The 23,448-nt window shown below is 39.6% G+C and overlaps 1 protein-coding gene across 1 annotated transcript in view; it reads left to right on the top strand.

Moving 5' to 3' along the window:
* Positions 1–23,448, top strand: part of NELL2 (neural EGFL like 2) — a 357,636-nt gene that overhangs the window by 281,468 nt on the left and 52,720 nt on the right. The window contains exons 15-16 of the mRNA XM_088458020.1: positions 11,640–11,762; positions 15,262–15,357. Of these exons, the coding sequence (XP_088314146.1) occupies positions 11,640–11,762; positions 15,262–15,357 (219 nt within the window). The remainder of the gene's footprint in view (positions 1–11,639; positions 11,763–15,261; positions 15,358–23,448) is intronic.

Below are 23,448 nucleotides of genomic sequence, written 5' to 3'. Positions count from 1 at the left end.
GTAAGACTTCTGGAGGAAACCATCATGGTCACTGAAAGCAACCTGCAAGAAAGCTGCTCTAAAATGTACAAATTATTTAAGTACATGTTACAAATACTACTGCAGATTAAAGATCAAAAGGGATAGACATCAATGTTATTACGAATTTCAGCTTTAAGAAAATGCTGCACAATATATAATGAAGGGAATTTGTCACCAAGTAAATAAACATGTTTTCCATTTACTGTTTGGAACAGCTACAGGGGTTGATTCTGAGTTGGGACCAAAGACAAAAGCAAGCTTTGCACCTCGCAAACCATATTGCAATGCAAAAGGTGCAAATACATTCATTATTTTGTGCATGCAGGGTAAATACTGGCTGCTTTTACATGTAGCCCACAAATGCTGCACAGCTTTATTTGTTCACCGCAATTTAGATTTGCATTTAGACACACCCCTCTTAAATCTAAATCTCTCTACGTGTTTTACAGCTGCCTCACTTGCAGTGCAACATGGGTTTACCAAGGTACAAATTTATTTACTTTTTTTTTCTTTGCCCCAACTCAGATTCCACCCTTTGGCGCATTTATAATGGGTGCAGTGGGAGCAGTGCACAGGGGCCCCTGGGTCCAGTGGAGTCCACACCACACACCCTGCACCCATATAATTATACTTACCTCCTTGCAGTCTCACGTCGGGCGTCGCAGCAGAGCAGCACATTTGCTCATGCGTGATGAGGGGTACGTTGTTTTTCCCTCCTTGTGCTTATTCTGCTCTATTTGTGCTTGCCGGCAATTGCCAGCTTAAACCTCAAATTTCTGAAGCAAATATTCTATTATTCATTAAATAACTAACATCAGGTTCTAAGTAATATATATGCCTGGAATGCTATTTTCCCAGCATTCCCCTCACCTGTGAGGTGTGGTCAGAAAGGGAATATCATATTGGTCAATTGAAACTCAGTTGAAACTTGTGGGCTATTGTTCTAAGCCTTCCTGTATTTAGACTGTGTGAGGCTAGCTATAGCTATATGTATTCAAATGCTAATTAGATTGTAGTTTGAGTTGGCTACATCTACTGATCTGGAAAAAAACAGCTCTGGGACAAGCAATTCATTTAAATATTATTGCTGTAATAAGAATGTAATATTCATTGTATACATATTGGTTGATTAATAATTATATTCTACATTATAGTGATATTAATACATACATTGTTACATTACGCATGAAATAAGCCACCGGGAGCATGGTGTAGAGGCCATGTTCCCAGAGACCTGCACATACACAGTAGTCTCTGGCACAAATCTAGAGTCTCCTGGCCTGCCAGAGAGAAGGGGGCCTACATGGAGCACATGACCCTACTCTTTCTTAAACCTTCCCTGAATCCATCCTATAGTCTTCCCTATTTTCTTTTATTCTTTCATACATATCAGCATGTACAACACATCTATTATTAACCATGCTCAGTGTGATCATGATAATCTATTTGAGAACCCAGCTGTGCAATGCCTTAGAGTATAATGTGCCATTTTACAGTACTTATTACAATTATTTTTATTCTGTCATTTTGGGGGAGTAAAGACCTCTGGACCTGATTCAGAGCCGGACGCTATTTGCGCTCGCTCGTTCAGAAAAAAGGGGTGGCTATTCAAAGGAACCGTTCGCTCTTTGCGGTCTGTTCACGCCTCTATGTCCGAACGAGCGAACAAAACTTGCGTTCGTTTTTTGGGAAACTACGCCCCCTGGCCGCTCACATCCTACGTCATGTCCGCTATTTATTAGATTAATCGAGTACATCGACCAGCGTATGAACTGCTCGCTATTCTTGTGGTTGGTTTTTCCTACCGCAATCTTGCGAGCAGTTCTGACTATAAAATAACCCAGTGACGTGGTCAATGACACTGCTGTATTAAGTATGCACACCCATAAAACGCCCGTTTTGACCTTTAAGCACGCCTGCATTCGGATCTCCACTCCCCGTTTTCAAGCACCTTCCCCTGTTACCACCCACATACGCCTCCTCCTGTCACTCAAAATAGCAGGCATTCGCTATTTAGCGAACAAACGATTTTCGGCCGCACTGACTGGTTCGCGCATGCGTATTACGATCCGTACGCATGTGCAGTTGGGCAAACATCGCTCGGAACGAACGAGCGGCTCTGAATCAGGCCCTCTGTCAATAACGTATGTAACGGTCTTGTGCTAGGGCCTCTCATAAATTCCAAGCCCTTAAAATGGCAAATGGGTGAAACATGAAATGTACATATAGTCTCATTGTAAATGTGTTCCTTCTCTGAAGTGCAACAGATCTCATTGAAAGGACATGACCTTATCATATCCAGAAATAACATGCCAGCTTTGAACTAGGTCGTAATGTATTTCAAGTAACTCTCACTGAACACATAGGTAAAGGACTAGAAAAGCAGATAACCTATGCTGGTGACTAGCCTAGTGTTTCATGTATTCACCTCTGCACATTCCAAAAAACTACAATCTAAGAAAACATGCGCAAACTATCAACCAATACGACACTAAACCTCCAATCTGTCAGGTTGTGAAGAACTTACCACCCTACTTATGACTAAGCACTAGATCCCCCCCCCCCCTACAAGGGAGGGACAGAAGACATTCCAGAAGGCTAGTATCACAAACATGGTGGCTGTATGATGGAGATTGTTCTCCAACCACCCCTTGCACAATCTGTGACTGCTGACTGTCTGCAAAGAAAGTGTTTGCAATAAATGACAAAAACATACCAAAAAAAACATAGATGAGGGTGGGAAAGTCATGAAGCCAAATACTATTGTTTGTAAGCCCACCCTGCTTCATTCCCACTGGTCCCCTGAAACTAAACAACCGTGTCCGTAATAAATATCCAGTATTAAACTGTCATTTAATTACACAGGTCTGCGATGAAAAAGCTTTTTTAACAAATTTATGTGATACTTACAGGTTTTTGGCTTCTGAATACTAAAATGACTCCCGATTTTGCATATCACATCACGTTTTTCTGCAAAACATATTTTTATGAATGTATATTTTTTCATATTCTTTAAAGTAATAAATGTATTCTGCCTACATTTATTATAAAACATTGTCTTAAATGAATTCAGTCGGTAGTACAGAACGTTGCAATTCAGTTCTCGTCATAAAACTTCCCCCCGCCCAGTGCCAGATTAAGGTCCACATGGTCCTAGAGCTGAAATTTACAAAGGGCCTAAACCTCATACTGTCTAAAGCAGGGGTGGCCAGACTTTTTGACTCGATCTACGTTTAAAACTTTAAAACCTTTCGTGATCTACCGAGCCAAAAATGGGGGCGTGGTATGCAAAAAAGGGGGCATGGCCTCACAGCAAGGGACATGGTGGTCTGTCCTGGCGAAATCACACATAGTATCCCTAATTCAAATTACTCCATACAACAGCACAATCTTATTTACATTACACCACATAGTAGTGTTCCTTATTCACGTTACGACACACAGTAGTGCCCCTTATACAATGACCACTGTAGTAGTGCCCCTTATTCAATGCCCCCAGTAGTAGTGCCCCTTATGCAATGCCCCCAATAGTAGTGCCCTTTATGCAGTGCCCCAGTAGTTGTGCCCATTATGCAATGCCCCCTGTATTTGAGCTGCTTATGCAATGCCCCTCTAGTTGTACCCATTACGAAATGCCCTCTGTGTTAGAGCCCCTTAAGCAATGCCCCTGCAGTTGTGAACATTATGCAATGCCCCCTGTATTAGAGCCCTTTATGCAGTGCCCCCAGTAGTGCCCTTTATGCAGTGCCCTCAGTAGTTCCCTTTATGCAAAGCCCCCTGTAGTGCCCTTTATGCAGTGCCCCAGTAATGCCCCTTATGCTGTTTCCCCACTAATGCCCCTAGTAGTAGTATGCTGTGCTCCCAGTACTGGTGCCCCCTCCCTTGTTCATTACTTACCTGGCCAGCGCTCCCGTGTAGTCATCTACTGCCTGCCGCTGGCTGGATCTAATTAGATCCACCAGGCGCGCAGGCTCTAAACATCGTGGGAGACGTGGGTGACGTCATGATGCCACCCACACTCCCGTGCACTGCATCACTGGGAACGCTGGCCTCTGAAGCAATCAGAGGCTTCTTTAGTGTCTGATCACTTCAGAGACCAGCATTCACAGGAACTGCAGATCTATTGGTGGGAGCTCCGCAATCTACCGGTGGATCGCATTCGACTTTTTGGCCAGCACTGGTCTAAAGGAACATTTTACACACACACCACAACTACAAGGTGAGCTGGCGAAGGTGGCACCAAATACACCAGATGCAACACAGTTTTGCCCTGTGCCGGCTCATTTTAACCCCTGCCTACCACTACATACACACACACACATTACATATACAGTACACACCACTCATACAGTACAAGTGATTTCACAATTTTTAGGCAATGTCAAGGAGCCAAACTTCAAAGAAATTGTAAGGGAAATGCTTAATAGTTACAGAAACCTTGGCTGCAATATGAGTTTAAAGGTACATTTTTATAATTCCCATATTGAGCATTTCCCGAATAATGTGAAAAACAGTGTGAACGGTTCCACCAAGACGTTAAAGATGTAGAAAGAAGATACCAGGGTCGTTGGGACGTCAGCATGATGGCTGACTACTGCTGGATGATACACAGAGACGACACAGAGAAAGTTTATAAGCAAAAAGCAACAAAATGAAGTTTGAAGACAAAAAAATCAAGATATTAATGTTTTTTTCAATAATCATGGTTTTGTTTCTATTATTGTTTGATTTTATTGTTATTTTATTATGTAGTTAAGACAAAAATACAGTGATATCATCTACACTTCTTCGTATTTCACAATAAATATGTCAAAAACAATTAAACTTCTTATGTTTTTAATATACTATTTTTTGATGTACACAGGAGTGTAATTAAGAATATAAAAGTATTATTAAAAAAGTTTTCAATACTTTACATTTCGCAGATCTGTGTTATCTTTCTCCAGTATTACATATCCCCTCATACAAGAGATAAAATAACTAGAAAGATGGACTGATCAGATATTCATCATCTTAGGGTAATTAACCAATCACACATTGCCAGAAGGTTGAGGTTGATTGAGATAAAGAGGTCATGGATGGATGTTAATTTGATACTAACAGAGCATGCATTTCATAAGGCACATTTTAGTGATTTGGAGGGTGATGGGAGGCACGTGATGCATATGAGGTTAGCTGAATTTATATACTATTGTGAATCAGCTGCATGTGGGAGGGGCCAGGATTTGGCATTATGTCAACAGCTAATAGAGGCTGAAGGAGAGATAAATATAATTGTAGGATGTGTTAAAGTTTTTTATGACGATAAAGATAAAATAAAAGCTCATGAGTGTTAATAAGTGATGAGTGGATTATTGTTCATAAATGTTAATAAGATGGAGCAATTTGCAAAGAGAGGTGAAATGCAGGGAGAGTGAAGGATGTTATAGCCTTAGAGATGATACCATAGATCACAGGTTCTCAAACTCGGTCCTCAGGTCCTCAAACAGTGCATGGTTTGTCACGGACCACAGGCCGATCTCTCCAGATACGACAACCTGGGAATCACCACCCATGACTTTTACAAGTTATCTCGGCACGCGTGGTTAAATAAACCGAGTCACTGTCACCAGCAAAAGAAATTTGTAATGCCAATGCATAAGGTGAGCTTTTGCTCTCACCTGCGTACACCCTTATCAATACTTAGACAAATAGGTAACATGAGCCATATGAGGACTTGAGTCATAAAAACACAGTTCCAGAACTAGAATTAATGTTTTAATTCAAGAAAATCTTCAAAGCTTAGTTACAAAAAGTTACAAGATATTATAATGTTACAATAAAAGAGCCCCTGACCTTTAGAATGTAAGCTCTCACGAGCAGAGCCCTCATTCCTCACGTGCTTCTCCTTCCCCTACTCATAGTATCTTTTACTCCTAACTCCCCAATTGGCACCTAACATTTGGTTGCTGAGGTCCTGCTGCTTGTGTTATGCAGCTGTTTTTATAAACCATATCCTTGTCCTGTATTGTTTTGTATTACTATTAACTGTTTTTCATGTGTGCTCATTTATGTACTGTGTAAGACGCTGCGGAACCTTGTGGCGCCAAATAAATAAAGGATAATAATAATAATGGTTTCCAGGTCTCACAGAATCCCAAGTGAAACAATTATTTCCACCTGTGGACCTTTTAAAATGTGTCAGTGAATAATGAATACACCTGTGCACCTGCGGGGTGACCTAGAAAAATGTGAACTGTGTGGGGTCCTGAGGACCGAGTTTAAGAACCACTGCCATAGATTATATTATGTTGATTTATGAATAAAAGGCGAGATATTTAGGCACAGAGCATAAGGAAATGGCATTTTTTAAGTTAAAATTACCTTCTCTCAGATGTTGTTAAATGTTTGTTCAACTGTTTATTTAACTGTTCAGTTATACACTTAGATGTTTTGGAAGCAATGCTGTTCATTGGTGGCTGGTCCCAATTCACAGTGCAAAATAAAGTTATATAAGAGAAAAAATTAAAACAATGCAAAAAAATAAAATCGCTTCAACCCCTTTCTTTAAAAATGTGGCACTGTGGAGTATATTTACTAAAGTGAGAGGTTTTAGAAATGGAGATGTTGCCCATAGCAACTAATCAGATTCTACTTAAAATGTAACTAGCACCTCCTAGAATATAATAGCTAGAATCTAATTGGTTGCTATGGGTAACATCTCCACTTCTAATAAAAACTCTCACCTTCGTAAATATACCCCTGTAACTTATTTTGTTTCATCATTTCTGTTGAAAATACTTAAAGGCATACTTTCTAAATGGCAACATTTCAAAGCCGTTGCTTGTCAACGGTTTTGCTTGTAGGATTTAAAATAGTAATATCATTAAATACAAAATCAGGTGTGTTTTGCATTGAATAATATTGCCATTTTAAAATCTCCAAGCAAAACTGCTTAGAATTAGGGATGAGCGGTTCGGATTCTGTGGAATTCGAACCGCTCCGAACATCGGGGATCCGAGTCCACCCGAACACTGTTCGGGTGTTCCCCGCCTGACTTGGATCCCCCTTTGAGGCTGAACGGCAGCCTCCTGACGTCGAATCATTGCGAGAGGATCTGACGTCCCTACAGTAACAAACACACAGCCGCCAGCCATGAGAGTCACACAAACTCTCATTGGCTGCTGGGTGCACTGAGGGAGCTGACTGGAGCTCACTCATGAGCTCCGCCTTCCGACTCTCCCCGCTGTGGGTGATGGGAGAGACGTCCATGACATCTCTCCCATAGTGCAGAGAAGAGCGGACGGCAGCGGTCACGGCAGGAGCGGGGATTCAGGTAAGTTGTTTTTTTTTCTTTTTTCTTGTGTAAGGGGGAGCTACTGGGGGCACAGCTAATGGGGGCATACTACTAGGGACACATTACTGGGGGCATACTACTGGGTGTACAACTACTCGGGGCACTTCTAATGGGGGTACAACTACTCGGGGGGCACTTCTAATGGGGGTACAACTACTCGGGGCACAACTACTCAGGGCACTTCTAATGGGGGCATACTACTGGGGCACTACTAATGGGGGCACTACTAGTCGGGGCACTTCTAATGGGGGCATACTACTAGGGACACTACTATAGAGGGCATTACCACTGGGGACACTACCAATGGAGGCATTACTACTGGGGCATTACTACTGGGGGCACTACTAATGGAGGCATACTGCCGGGGGCACTATCAATGGAGGCACTGCTAATGGAGCATACTACTAGGGGCACTACCACTGGGGGGCATTACTACTGGGGGCATTACTACTGGGGGCATTGCATAGGGGGCACTACTACTGAGGGCACTGCATAGGGTGCACAACTACTGGGGGCATTGTGTAAGGGACAATATTGCTATGGGCATTGCATAGGAAGCACTACTACTGTGGGCTTTGTGTATAAGGGTCACTAATGTGGACATTGTGTAAAAGGGGCACTACTGTGGGCATTGTGTAAAAGGGGCACTACTGTGTGTCGTAACATAAATAAGAGACACTACTTTATGGTGTAATGTGAATCGGGCACTACGTGCGGTGTAATGTGAGTAAGATTGTGCACTGTGACTCCTTGGGCCGTAGACCACTGTCTAAACAATTACTGTGACTCTGCTGGCCATACCCCATTGGGTGGGTGGGAGGGCCCAAGGACCATTCCATCTTGCACTACCTTTCACTTCTGCCACTGCTGTGTGGCAATGTTTCATAGATATGCTTTAAACAGCGGTGTCTGCGCCACTGCTGTCGCTTAGTAACCAGTCAGCTCACTGCAACCTTTTGCCAACAATGGTGAAAACAATATTATAAGCTGTGAGGTGGTCTAAATTGACTGTAAATGACTGGAAATTAATGTTATTGAGGTTAATAATACTCTAGGAAGAAAAAAAGCCCAATTTATGTGATTTTAGCTTTTTTTGTAAATTTTTGTAAAAAATCCAAATCCAAAGCCAGTCACCGCAGTTTGGCAAATCCAAATCCAAAGCTGGACGATGAATTAGAACCAAATCCGGCAAAAATAGTCCGGCACGCATCCCTACTTAGAATCCGCATCTTTGAACAGCTGACGTTTTAGTAAATATACGCTTAAGAAATTTTTCATCAATTGACAGCAGCTATTAAAGACAGAGGTGCGACAAGTACATACAATACTGATATGTAATTATTCCATCTTATTTCTTAATTATTACCTATTGCCATAGTATTACTGTGTTACCTAATAAAATGAGTGTAATTTTTTGCTAAAAGAACTTTAACTGTTTTAAAACCGTAAGATAATGAGTTTTGTGTTTACAAAGCTTCAACAAAATAATTTTGTTTAAAACATTTATAAATGCAAAAATAAATTAGTCTTGCTTTTTCTATCTCTCCCCCACTAAACCACCTCTCTCTCTCTCTCTCTCTCTATTACTACGTTGTCAAGCCTACAGGTTTTTAGTTTATCCTAAACACAAAGTTATAAAGAATCATTTCTAATGAATGCATACAGGATGTGCATGTTACTGAACTGTTTGTGTGGGTAATTTTATGGTCACTCAGCTTATTTACAAATATTCTCAATGTAAAAGGATGGTTAGTAGAAAGGAATGCATGTCATGAGAATTTACAGAGTCTAATTGTCTCAGCCACGTATTGCTGGGATCCAGTCTGTTGTATGCCAAGTCACTGTATAGATTTATTTATTATTTATTAACAGTTATTTATATAGCGCACACATATTACGCAGTGCTTTACAGAGAATATTTAGGCATTCACATCAGTCCCTGCCCCAGTGGAGCTTACACTCTATATTCCCTATCACATGCGCACACACATAAACACTAGGGTTAATTTGTATTGGGAGCTAATTAACCTACAAGTATATTTTTGGAATGTGGAAGGAAATCGGAGTACCCGGAGAAAACCCACGCAAGCACAGGGAGAATATACAAACTCTGCACAGGTAGGGCCGTAGTGGGAATTGAGCCCATGACCTCAGTGCTGTGAGGCAGTAATGCTGACCTTTACACCGTCTGTGCTGCTGCACCCGACTCTATGCACTTGCACAATCGGCGTTGCTGATTGATAGTTATTAAATGCTCAGAGTCAGACTGGCAGTCAGCATTGCCAGTCATAAAGCAGTTTTCCGTTTACACAGTTCATTCTCTGAATTAACTCTTTGCACAAGGCATCACACTCTGGGCCTAGAAGTGGGGAAGAAGGGAGTAACAGTAGGGGAAATTAAGGAAAGGTAAAAGCTAATTACTGCTTTAGAAGACTAAGGCCCTCATTCAGAGCCGTATGCTCTGAGCAGAGCGCACGCTCTGAATGAGGGCCGCCCTCCATAATTCTGGAGTGTCCTCCTGGACGCTCGTATAGCTGTGGGTCACCACCCACAGCCTATACGAGCGTGCAGTTTGATGGCCGCGATGGTCTTGACCATCGCGACCATCGCCACTGCGAGCCGGAGCCTGCGGTTGAGTTTTTCAACCGCAAGGCCCGGAGTGATTTTGGCTCTATCAGAGCCAAAATCACTCCCACTGACATCACTAGTGTCAGTGACATCGACAGCACGCCCCCTTTGATCAGACACAACGAGCGAAGGAAAGTCCTTCGCTCGTCGCGTCTGGCGCATGCGCACGACGGAGCTCCCGCCGTCATGCGCATGCGCAGTGCACAACATCGACCCACTTGCGAGCGGATAGCCGCTTGTGAGTGGGTCTGAATCAGGCCCTAAGTCTTCTAACACCTATTTGTCCTCCTACTCCCCAAGGGGTAAATTCACTAACTATCCTTTTTGAGTCTATTTCAAACCAACAATCAACCGGTATCAACGTCAGATTGCAGTCTAAAAGAACAGCATTTACTATGCATCAGTTTTGACTGCCAATTGAAATCCGACAGCGTCTGATTCAAAACCCCATTACCGCAGCGAATCCGATGGCACACCCACCATCAATCTGCTGTGGAGGTGAAGCACTGCACAAACCACTATGATCTGTGCAAGCGTTATCATGTTAAAATGTAGAAAAAAGGTTAAAATTTTAAAATTGTGGGTTCCCCCCAAATCAATAGCCAAGCCTGGACCTCTCAGACCTGGCTGGTGTTGGAAACTTGGGTAAAACAACGATGTGGGGTTCTATACATTAAATAATTGATTGCTGGTCCGATGTTCTAAAGTGTTCTAAAATTAGGTTTTTGGACAGTTTTCCGTTGGTTTCGATTTTAGTAAATGGTCGGTTTGAAAAACCGATGATAAATCACCCACAACCAACCTTTAGCAAATATGCCCCCAAGTGTGTACAATGACATCATCACACATGTAGGCATCAATAATGGTTAATAACTGTTACTTATAATGCTTGCTTAGTTATCTACTGACTAAAATCTAGTGAAGTTACACTTCCGTAACAAATTAATAACCCATTGTAACGCATTAATAGCATACTTAAACATTAATAAATGGGGTCAAATATTGTACCAAAAATTGTAAAGTAAATACAGTAAAATATTACAATATGTAAAAATATGTTCTGCTTGGAAGACTAGTGAACATATACATAAAATAACAGTAATTACATTGTTCATTGTGTTATATACAGTATGTTGCATATAAATGTGTCCTGGCATGACTGACAACCTGTGTAGTGTAGTGTCTTTTTTTTCTCTTAAGGGGGTGTGGTCATGCCTCCCGCGATTAGGCCATGCCCCCTTACATCGGGACCGGATCAGTGTCATCTAGCAAAGTAGTTCTGTCACTCTCAGTTGTTTTATTTATGTGAATAAGACGATCTGTTCGGTCGAGTTGCCTGGGACCTGGCAACTCGAATAACTCTTGTGACACTTAATAATTGTTCTGTTTTCCACTTGTTTGCAAGAATGTGGCAACAAATAATCTATGCTGTTTCAAGTGAATACGTTTGTTTTATAAAGTGTTTTCTAAGTTGCATTTATTTTTCAATGTTTAGTTTATCTCCATGTATAGTTTTATAGAAGTGATACATTTCAATAGCCATATTCTTTCTGACTTACAATAAATAGTATTAATACTTTATAATACTGAATATTTTAGAATCGAACACTTAGCGAAATATTCTGAAGTAGTTGATATCCATTTTCCATTTCAGAACACAATGAGTGTACAACAAAGCAGCATAGCTGTGATGAAAATGCATTGTGCTTTAATACTGTGGGAGGACACCACTGCGTCTGTCAGCCAGGATACACAGGAAATGGCACCATATGCAAAGGTAACGTTACAATATATATTATACAATAATAATATTATCCAGAATTTACAAGGCTCCACAATTTTATTTATCAACGAGCTTTTCAAATGGCCTAACTATATGGCATGCAAATCATGCCTGTTATACTTTTTAATTTTCTTCACTAGGACGGGACATTCAGGTGGAAGTAGAGGTGATTTGTGGCATTGGGCATGGGGGGCATTTCAATGCAATTGTCATCATCATGTCCCTAGGCTGCCCACTTCACTGGAGAAGTGAGCAGGATCCGGGAGGCGGTCTATTGTCCTGGGAGTCTGGTAGAGCTCCACAAAATTTTAAATAGAAATGGAAGCAAAAAAAGCAAGAAGAGTTCTGCATGGGAGAGGTTAGGATCTAGAAGAAGGGAGGGAACAACAGCCTCCTATTGTGATGAGACCTGATCACCAGCAGCATTGAGGTGGATAACAATTCCAGGACTTTTGTAAAGAGAGAATACTGTACGTTGTGCACCCTCCCTCAAAGCAAGGAATGTCTCTGTAAATATAACCTCTCTACCCCTTTATCTCACTGTACATTCCTGACCTGCAAAAATTTGTATAATTCTTTGTACATCAATGCAGAAGTAGTCATGCATGCAATAAACCCCCTTAATCTTCCCAACTCCACCCATCAGCTAGAGCAGTGTGTCTGGTTTTGTAGCATTATCCCATGTTACAGAAGATCTTTTACTCTGAGATTTTCTGGTTTTGTTGTTTGTACATTTACCTTTGCTGTGAATATGTGAGTGCTATTTAATAAATGATAGAACTTGACAGCTGAGCATGGAGATAGCAGGTATAGTTTGGCTGGGGTAAATTTCATTGTAAAAGACATGAATGAAGCAGATAAGCTTTTTATATTGTTCAAACACAGCTGCGAATTATGTCATCTTTACCACGGTCTGCTTGGGAGAGATTTGTTCTAAACTGGACACCATAATGAAATCTATTATCTTTAGGCCTTATTCATAGTTGTACACTCTTAGCATCGCTGCTGCATATTTGGACGTAGCAGCGATGCTAAGATATGCTAATGCCACAGGAGACGTCTTGTAAATAGGCACCTCTTGCCAGCTTCTGTGATCCGCTGCTATGGCCGAGGACGCAGCCGTCGGATCATTTGCGTAAACATCGCCTATCTGAGTAACCCTCAGGTTGCTCAGCATGGCTGGTGTTTTTCGCGCATCCGGGGCCATCGAAGCTGCGTCAGAAGATGTAGACACTGGTCTCGGCATGCCCATGAAATGAGGCTGACATGCCCCCATTTTCTGGGACGCTGGTCGTCACCATCCCTTCTCCGGTCCCAAATGGATGCATCATGATTGAAATGGCGGCACTTCAGAGGGAACTCGTAAACACTAATTGGCACATGCGCAGTACAGATCTTGCACATTCGCCAATTCGGCCACCATCGGAGTTCTATGCAAACCATTGTGTTTGCATACAAATCTGAATCAGGGCCTTTGGCTGGAGATGACAAACATTTACCAAATTAAGGAAATCTTTCACAGCTGTAATTTAGGGGATAATGCACTTCCCACTGTAAATTATATGGATTTTAGAAGTCACCAAGGAATTCTGTGATTATGTAAAAGTATCTAGGCTTATATACTTCAATGACCTAACTCACGACCAAGGTTTCCCCATCTTATCAAACATTCATTTAAAATTGACATTAAATTATTTCCAATTCTTAAAAATCAGGCACTTTTTTAAAGTCTGACATATATTGCTTAAACAAAAGATCCCTCAACCACATTATAGACGATCCTGGTAAGACAAATGTCTATTACAGGCCTTATTTCCATAGTATATGATGAGTTTAATTCCAATGATCTTGGAATGATCTTGCATTACAGAGAGATCTGGACAAGCTCATGGGAAGAAATAAAGGAACCCACGGCTGCAAGTTCCATTGTGTTATAATAATAGTTCTATTCTATTTATAAATTATTATACTGTTGGTAGTTGGTATAATGTTCCAATGAGACGAAGCAAAAACTGTCTAGATGTTTCAAGCACCTGTTGGAGATGATATCACGGGGAATGAATATCTGGTGGCAATGCCTTAAACTATTAACCCTCTGGCAGAACATAAGGAGCTTGGTACTTGCGGTATTGAATAATGATATCCTCTTCTCTCAAGGATGTTTGTTCCTCCCTTTAATGCACCACAGCTTATAGGTATAACGGAACTTTATACACTCTATTTAATACTATGTGCATACCTATATTCTAATTTATGCTAGATTTTTATAGGCACTTATTATTTATATATCTTTTATTTGAGACATTAACTGATTGTGTCAGAGATCTTGACTGATTGTGTCAGAGACATTTGTATTAGAATATTACGCCATTCAAATAGGGTGAGCGCTGGGAATCCTTTCCTTTTTTCCACCTCCCTTTAATGCACCCTCAGGAATGTGACATCAAACAAATCAAATAAATCTAACAAATGATCCTTTCAGTCACCAGTTGCGAAATTGTAGCTTCCTGGAAGAAAACATTCTTTCCCCCACTATCCACACAATTAAATCTAGTTTGTGCTAGATCTATCAAATGTAATGTATGGTGAGCAGGATCATGTAATGTATGGTTTGAAATTCTTCCAAATATTTTAGGAAAATATGGGATCCCTTTATCTTAGCATGATACATTACTGTGAGACATGACTGTGCACTGGAGTCCTACACTCCAACAACTTGTGCTACCTAAGTTAAGTCCTTTGGGACCCTTCTTCTCTCTCCAAACTCCCACCCTTACCCCTCATTTGACTGCACATTGATTTTACGCCAGACGCGACAATTGTTATCATTAGTTGCGCCACTTGCACCAGCCCTGTGTCCTGTGCAAGAGATCCGCCAGGAACAGGCTTCCCCTCCCCATACCCATGGCTCAGAATCATGTAGAGCTTTAGATAAATGCCCATGGCACTCCCATGACACTCCTACAAGTCAGGGTAGATCCTTGAGCTTGATTGTTGCTGCCCTAAAACACCCAATTTCATGGGAAGACAGATGCGACCGAGTTCCATATGACTCAGAATAGGACGGACATATGCAAAAATGTGTAAATTCGCATCTGTACATGCGATGTGTGCAATAACCTTCCATGCACAGAGATCTGTCCGATGTGCGCAATGGTTGGTAATACTGGATTTTTATACATTTGTTTTTTGATTTTAGAAAAGATTGTAGGCTGTTATTTTATAGGACACACAAAAATCTGAGGTGACTTCTAATATGTGTAATACCTAACTCTATGGGGTACATAATTCCTTAAAATACATAAAGTGATGACATCAGAACTCACCAACGTGATGACCTCAGTACTTACTGTTCATACAGATATTATATACATAATTTGTGTATTGTACCACTATTTACATTACATATTGTAATGTTTACAATTGTGAAAAATAAATTGTGACTTTGTCCCTGCCAGATTATGTAGTTTATACCCGTATTTTGTTTTTTAAGCTTTTTGCAAGAATGCCTGTAGGAATGGAGGGACTTGTATTGCTCCTAATATGTGCGCGTGTCCACAAGGATTCACTGGACCAAGCTGTGAAACAGGTAAGATCTGTCCCAGTAGAAACATGAGATATTGAGGTAACTTGTATTAATATTTGTATGAAGCACAATAGCCGAAAGAAAAAGTTGGTTCCTGAAAGACAAATGGTCACATCACTGGGTTTGAGGACTAGAAAACAGGTTTTCCAGCAATGCCTTGTCATGCATCTGAATTGTTCTCACTCTTCATACAGAAGTGCTATAATATTTTCTCTCAAACCCGGCCAACACTTTCTGTTTTATACTTTGTACACTGCTATTGTTTTCTTGCATCCTAAATTATCCAAAACCCTTGTGCAGGTCTGTTTTAGTATCGCAGCAAGTCTGGTTTCCCCGCCTAACACATGTTATAGCTAAACGTGCTAGAAATACAATCAGCATCTGCAACAAAATCAGTATCAGGGATTTGAAGTAGGGGACTACACAATCTCTTAATCAGAGGTCAGATTTTTACTGACCACTATTTTTTCCTACTGACCGTTTGCCTTTTTTTACAGTACGCAATTTAGTGTTAGTTGCTTATCCTGCTAGATGGAAAGTGTAAGCATCTGCGTGCTGCAGAATGTATTTTGCCATAAACAGCAGATTTCTAAGTGAGATCAAGGGGCCTTAATATAAAATGACATAATTTGTATACTATAGTAGAAAAAATATCCACACAGACCACTCTTATATTAGTTGTCCTTCTCAAATCATAAATCAATAAATTGACTATATTTCTTATATAGGGAGGTGCTCCCAGGAATAAAAAATCGTCATAAAAAACAAAAGAAAGCAAAGTATTCCTATAATGGGGCACACACGGACTAATCTCAATAATATAATATTTATTATTGACCCATCGAAAAGTATTAAAATATAACTTTTATTATGTCCTTATAAAATAAGTAGGTGAAATAAGATCACTATTAAAATAAATATATATATTTTAAACTATAGGTCTCCACTATAGCTAACTCTTATTCAATTGTATTCAGGGTTATAGATCTTATAATGTCACTATTAATCGTACAGTGTGCGTCAGTCTGTACTCATACACTGAGATATAGATACTATACTAATATTACAGCAGTTGCACAAATCCCAATGTATTAATTATTTATGAGCCACCTCTAAAGGTATGGTCTCATTCAAATTAATTTCAATGTATGAATCATTTCCTCACTTATACTAAGTGTAGATAATACAATATACCTCTGAGCACTGAGGATCACTGAACCATATCAGGATTATATTGTATAGTATTATACTAACAGTGTCTAAATGTGAGAGAATTACTTATAAGCAAAACTTCCTTTCAGGGCTCATTGATTCTACTCTGACGCCAGACAGCGCTCAGTGTTTATCATTGGCCACATAATTATGTAATTTCCTTATATCAACTATGTTATCAGGAGGTATTTATTCTCATGATATACCTCTTATTCTAATCACATTTGTAACTACGACACATACTCTCCTACGCAGTGTTGTTCTAACCAAAACAGATGGTAATTATTATAGAGATATTCACTCTTTCATTACTGCCCTCCTGATTAGGTGTGACACACTACTATTCAGCTGCCACTACCATTAATGATATCAATCTACCTAGATATTTCAAGTTAGTGTATTAGGCAGAACAGCTGGGACACCTTTATTGTATAATTCTCATACCCTTTCTCATATTGTATCCACATAACGATTGTATCAATTATGTTGCCTGTATTCTGGCTGTTAATAAATAACAAATCTTACTGCCACACACATTTATTCAAAGGCAGTGTAACTCTGCACAAATGAATAGCAAATATTATAGATAATTCTCTGCTAACACTGTCCTCATGGTGCGGCTGTACATTTGATCTATAGCCGCTGATATTGACAAGACTTATCTGCCTATATTGGCACTCCTCCGTTTAATGATCTCGAGTATCTAACTCTGCACCCTGCAACATTTGCAGCATATCAGCGGCTGACAGAACATACGGCAAACTCGTTACTGGTTCAACTAAAAGAGTTAGCGTGGAGACATGTAGTTTACAGATCACAGAGCACGCTATGCATCGCGTGTCTGTGCATACATTTCTTTCCTTTTTCCTAACGCGCATTTCGCCCATCGGCTTAATCATAGGAGCACCTATGATTAAGCCGACGGGCGAAACGCGCGTTAGGAAACTCTCTTTTAGTTGAACCAGTAACAAGTTTGCCGTATGTTCTGTCAGCCGCTGATATGCCGCATATGTTGCAGGGTGCAGAGTTAGATACTCGAGATCATTAAACGGAGGAGTGCCAATATAGGCAGATAAATCTTGTCAATATCAGCGGCTATAGATGAAATGTACAGCCGCACCATGAGGGCAGTGTTAGCAGAGAATTATCTATAATATTTGCTATTCATTTGTGCAGAGTTACACTGCCTTTGAGTAAATGTGTGTGGCAGTAAGATTTGTTATTTATTAACAGCCAGAATACAGGCAACATAATTGATACAATCGTTATGTGGATACAATATGAGAAAGGGTATGAGAATTATACAATAAAGGTGTCCCAGCTGTTCTGCCTAATACACTAACTTGAAATATCTAGGTAGATTGATATCATTAATGGTAGTGGCAGCTGAATAGTAGTGTGTCACACCTAATCAGGAGGGCAGTAATGAAAGAGTGAATATCTCTATAATAATTACCATCTGTTTTGGTTAGAACAACACTGCGTAGGAGAGTATGCGTCGTAGTTACAAATGTGATTAGAATAAGAGGTATATCATGAGAATAAATACCTCCTGATAACATAGTTGATATAAGGAAATTACATAATTATGTGGCCAATGATAAACACTGAGCGCTGTCTGGCGTCAGAGTAGAATCAATGAGCCCTGAAAGGAAGTTTTGCTTATAAGTAATTCTCTCACATTTAGACACTGTTAGTATAATACTATACAATATAATCCTGATATGGTTCAGTGATCCTCAGTGCTCAGAGGTATATTGTATTATCTACACTTAGTATAAGTGAGGAAATGATTCATACATTGAAATTAATTTGAATGAGACCATACCTTTAGAGGTGGCTCATAAATAATTAATACATTGGGATTTGTGCAACTGCTGTAATATTAGTATAGTATCTATATCTCAGTGTATGAGTACAGACTGACGCACACTGTACGATTAATAGTGACATTATAAGATCTATAACCCTGAATACAATTGAATAAGAGTTAGCTATAGTGGAGACCTATAGTTTAAAATATATATATTTATTTTAATAGTGATCTTATTTCACCTACTTATTTTATAAGGACATAATAAAAGTTATATTTTAATACTTTTCGATGGGTCAATAATAAATATTATATTATTGAGATTAGTCCATGTGTGCCCCATTATAGGAATACTTTGCTTTCTTTTGTTTTTTATGAAAATTTGTATACTGTACGCTAGTGGTATTTTGTTTTTCTTTCGTCAAACCTCCACTTGCTACAGTATTTCAGGTCTCACATGTCAACACCAAGAAGCTGTTGCATATGTGTAGTATTATCATCATCATGTGTATACAGCACCACATCTCTGCATCTCCAGCCTGCCATTATAACTATTGACCACAAATCCTACATGGACACAGAACCAGGACAGACAGGGTTGATGGAAGCCATGCAGCCATAGCGAGGGCCGTGGGCCTGATTCAGTTACGGACCCAATTTTGATGTTGGATGCAGTGGAGTGAATATTTGCGTAGCAATGTATTAGTGGTGGAGGAAAATGCAGGCGTGTCTTGACCGCTTTCTGGACGTGCTGAAGTGAGTCACTGTACATTAGTTGTCAGCTGGAGATGCTCGGCGTCTCAGTAGAGCCGCTATATCTGAGACAGCATGGGCTTGCTTAGATGTTCAGTGTTAGCCGCTATGTTTCCGCTTTGTAAGGAAGCAGTGGATGTGAGACACTGGAGGTGGGCCTCTCAGTGTACTGTTGCAAGTCCGCTGAGGATCGAAGCGCAGTCATTATGGGACTTGTGTTGCGCCCATCTCTGAATCGGGCACCATGAAGTTTATCAGTTTCTTAACTAATTTTTATTATTTTTGAGTAAAATTGTCATGTAGCTCGGAAATGATGCTTCTCAAGGATTAATTTATTGTTATGTGCATGTTCCGCTATATGCATACTTTTATCATGTTTTCAAATGATCAAATGTAAGTTTGGCCTAGTGTGTATAACGGTGCATTTAGACTTTTTAAATGCTTTGCAGATGAATACAAATGCAGTATGTGAAATGACTAGTCTGGTGTAAAGGAAATTATAATCATTACATTAATATTGGTGATTAAAAACTCTGTGGAAGAGGCTGTCTATGCTACATTACCAAGTTTTATTGCCCTTTGGAAACCTATTGAGAGAATAATTTATAATAATATTAAGAGCATCATTAATGTCCAAATCTATAGTTAGAAGCAGGTGAGAAGCGCCTTATCTATACTACATCTTTACACTATAAGTTGCTGTTGTGTATGTACAGTAGCGCAGTATAGTGTCCCACTCTGGACACCATATGAAGAGTTAGGTTGCAATTAGCAGCATCTGTTCCAGTACTGTAATGCTGGGAACACTAGACGATGTGTGTACGCGGCTGACACACGTTGCGATGAACGACATATTGTGCAGTCATTTGACACCACGCGATCTGGTGAATGAACGCACAATATTTCGTTCAACCAGTCGACTTCACAAGCATGGGGTTGTTCATCAAATTGACAGAGCAGCATGTAGGCTCAATCTGTCGATGTGATGAACGACCCCGTGGGAGCGCACATGGTCCCTCATAGTTGGTACACATTGGCCGATGTGCACGATGTATCGGCCCAATCCGCTGGATTGGGCGACATATCGTCTAGTGTGTACCCAGCTGAACTCAGAACTGTCATGTTTAGTGCTACAATTGGAATATTCTATATTCAGTTTTAATTTCAAGTTTTATTCCAGTAATACTATTTTTACTGATGTACCTAGCATCATTCTTGAAAGCTTACCATTTTTGTTAAAAATAGATGGATTGTAGTATAGTGAAAAAAATACCAACAAAAGGCCGCAATAATAATTTCATAAACAGATCTTCTCGATGGTCTAAATATTAATTTTCTCTTGGTGCAGACTGAAATACTTACCCATCTGTCCTACACTTGTGCTAGAAGTACTGATGTCACTGGGGCTTGCTTAGTTTTACACACACACACACACACACACACACACACACACACATATATATATATTATATATATATATATATATATATATATATACACTGGTATATATAATATATAGGTGAGTGCAGACCCCAAGTCTGATTTTTATATAAATGGTATGGTCACATACCACAGACATTGCAGGTGGTTGAGTGCTGTGGATTGAAGCCTGTTGTTTTTATATATATATATATATATATATATATATATATATATATATATATATACAGTCAGGTCCATAAATATTGGGACATTGACAGAATTTTTAGATTTTGGCCTCTATTCACCACCACAATGGTTTTGAAATGAAACAAGCAAGATGTGCTTTAACTGCAGACTTTCAGATTTAATTTGAGGGTAATTACATCCAAATCGGGTGAACGGTGTAGGAATTACAACAGTTTCCATATGTGCCTCCCACTTTTTAAGGGACCAAAAGTAATGGGGCTATCAACTCAAAAGCTATTTCATGGACAGGTGTGAGCTATTCCCTCGTTATTTCATTATCAATTAAGCAGGTAAAAGATCTGGAGTTGATCCTAGGTGTGACATTTGCATTTGGAATCAGTTGCTATCGACTCTCAATATGAGATCCAAAGAGCTGTCACTATCAGTGATGCAAGCCATCATTAGGCTGAAAAATCAAAACAAACCCATCAGAGAGATAGCAAAAACATTAGGTTTGGCCAAATCAACTGTTTGGAATATTCTTAAAAAGAAAGAACGCACCGAAGAGCTCAGCAACACCAAAAGACCCGGAAGACCACGGAAAACAACTGTGGTGGATGACAGAAGAATTATTTCCCTGGTGAAGAAAAACCCCTTCATAACAGTTGGCCAAATCAAGAACACTCTCCAGGAGGTAGATGTTTATGTGTCAAAGTCAACAATCAAGAGAAGACTTCACAAGAGTGAATATAGAGGGTTCACCACAAGATGTAAACCATTGGTGAGCCACAAAAACAGGAAGACCAGATTAGAGTTTGCCAAACAACATCTAAAAAAGCCATTACAGTTCTGGAACAACATCCTATGGACAGATGAGACAAAGATCAACCTGTACCAGAGTGATGGGAAGAGAAGAGAAGGAAAGGAACTGCTCATGACCCAAAACATACCACTTCATCAGTGAAGCATGGTGGTGGTAGTGTCATGGCATGGGCATGTATGGCTGTCAATGGAACTGGTTCCCTTGTATTTATTGATGATGTGACTGCTGACAAAAGCAGCAGAATGAATTCTGAAGTGTTTTGGGCAATATTATATGCTCATATTCAGTCAAATACTTCAGAACTCATTGGACGGCGATTCACAGTGCAGATGGACAATGACCCGAAGCATACTGCAAAAGCAAACAAAGAGTTTTTTAAGGCTAAAAAGTGGGATGTTATGCAATGGCCAAGTCAATCCCCTGACCTGAATCCGATTGAGCATGCATTTCACTTGATGAAGACAAAACTGAAGGGAAAATGGCCCAAGAACAAGCAGGAACTGAAGACATTTGCAGTAGAGGCCTGGCAGAGCATCACCAGGGATGAACCCAGCGTCTGGTGATGTCTATGCGTTCCAGACTTCAGGCTGTAATTGCCTGCAAAGGATTTGCAATAAAGTATTAAAAAGTGAAAGTTAGATTTAGGATTGTTTAGTTTGTCCCATTACTTTTGGCCCATTAAAAAGTGGGAGGCACATATAGAAACCGTTGTAATTCCTACACCGTTCACCTGATTTGGATGTAATTACCCTCAAATTAAATCTGAAAGTCTGCAGTTAAATCACATCTTGTTTGTTTCATTTCAAAGCCATTGTGGTGGTGAATAGAGGCCAAAATATGAAAATTCTGTCAATGTCCCAATATTTATGGACCTGACTGTGTGTATATATATATATATATATATATATATACACACATTTATATATATATATATATATATATATACATACATATATATACACAAACACATAAACATTAAAAATAATTCCACAAAATATATACTTGTATGAACTTCAGATATTTTATTTAATGTCTCCAACTTGTTCATACTTGCACACAGTGAAAATAACCATTTGTGATATGCGCTAATGTCCATGAGAACATAGTCTATTCATTTACTTAGAACCATTGACATCACTGATGCAAAAATGTATATTTTGCCACAGTCAGCTATACATTCCGGTTTCTACTACTTAATGCTATCTTCTCAGATGCATTACCTCTAGCACTGACCAGGTAATTTTATTTAGTGTTTCTAACTTGACTTTGTATATCATAACTCAGATATATTTCACAGTTTGAAACATTCATGACAACATTACAGACCTTTTCCAATATCTACATAAACATCACTGTGAGTACGCAAATAAAAATGGATGAATATGTGCAAGCCATTTGTGCTTCTATAGAGGATAGGAAATCAATATTTCTCCTCACCATTTCTTCCATTTGTTATGAGGCAAGGTTAATTTATGCCTTCTGGCACAGCAATGAATTTTATCACAAAGAGTAATTTGCAATGGACGTGACAGATGCCATAAACAACATCTAAATATTTATGTTAGAAAAATAGCTGTGCGCAAAGTAAACATACATCACATTTCCTACCCCCTTCAAATGGCTAATTATTAATATGCATGGAAAGCCGTGTGCCATGGCTACGTTTTAAGATAAATTTGAAGAACATTGAAAGATTATTTGTGTATATATATTCTGTACTCACCATAATAAAGCATGGGGATTTAGTACATATTTTGATAAAAACATTTAAGCTTGCAGCCTGCAATCTTTTTGTGATCACATCTTCTCATGCACTCCAGTGTTACTGTAGCTAAATGAAACCAACTGGTGTCAGGTGCTTTCATAGGTGTTTAATGGCTGATAA

The sequence above is a fragment of the Taudactylus pleione genome, unplaced genomic scaffold (genome assembly GCF_031769625.1).
Source record: "Taudactylus pleione unplaced genomic scaffold, aTauple2 ptg000041l, whole genome shotgun sequence".
In the NCBI taxonomy this organism is placed as follows: Eukaryota; Metazoa; Chordata; class Amphibia; order Anura; family Myobatrachidae; genus Taudactylus; species Taudactylus pleione.
Note: the sequence above shows the minus strand (reverse complement) of the source record. Positions and strands in the feature narration are given on the sequence as shown.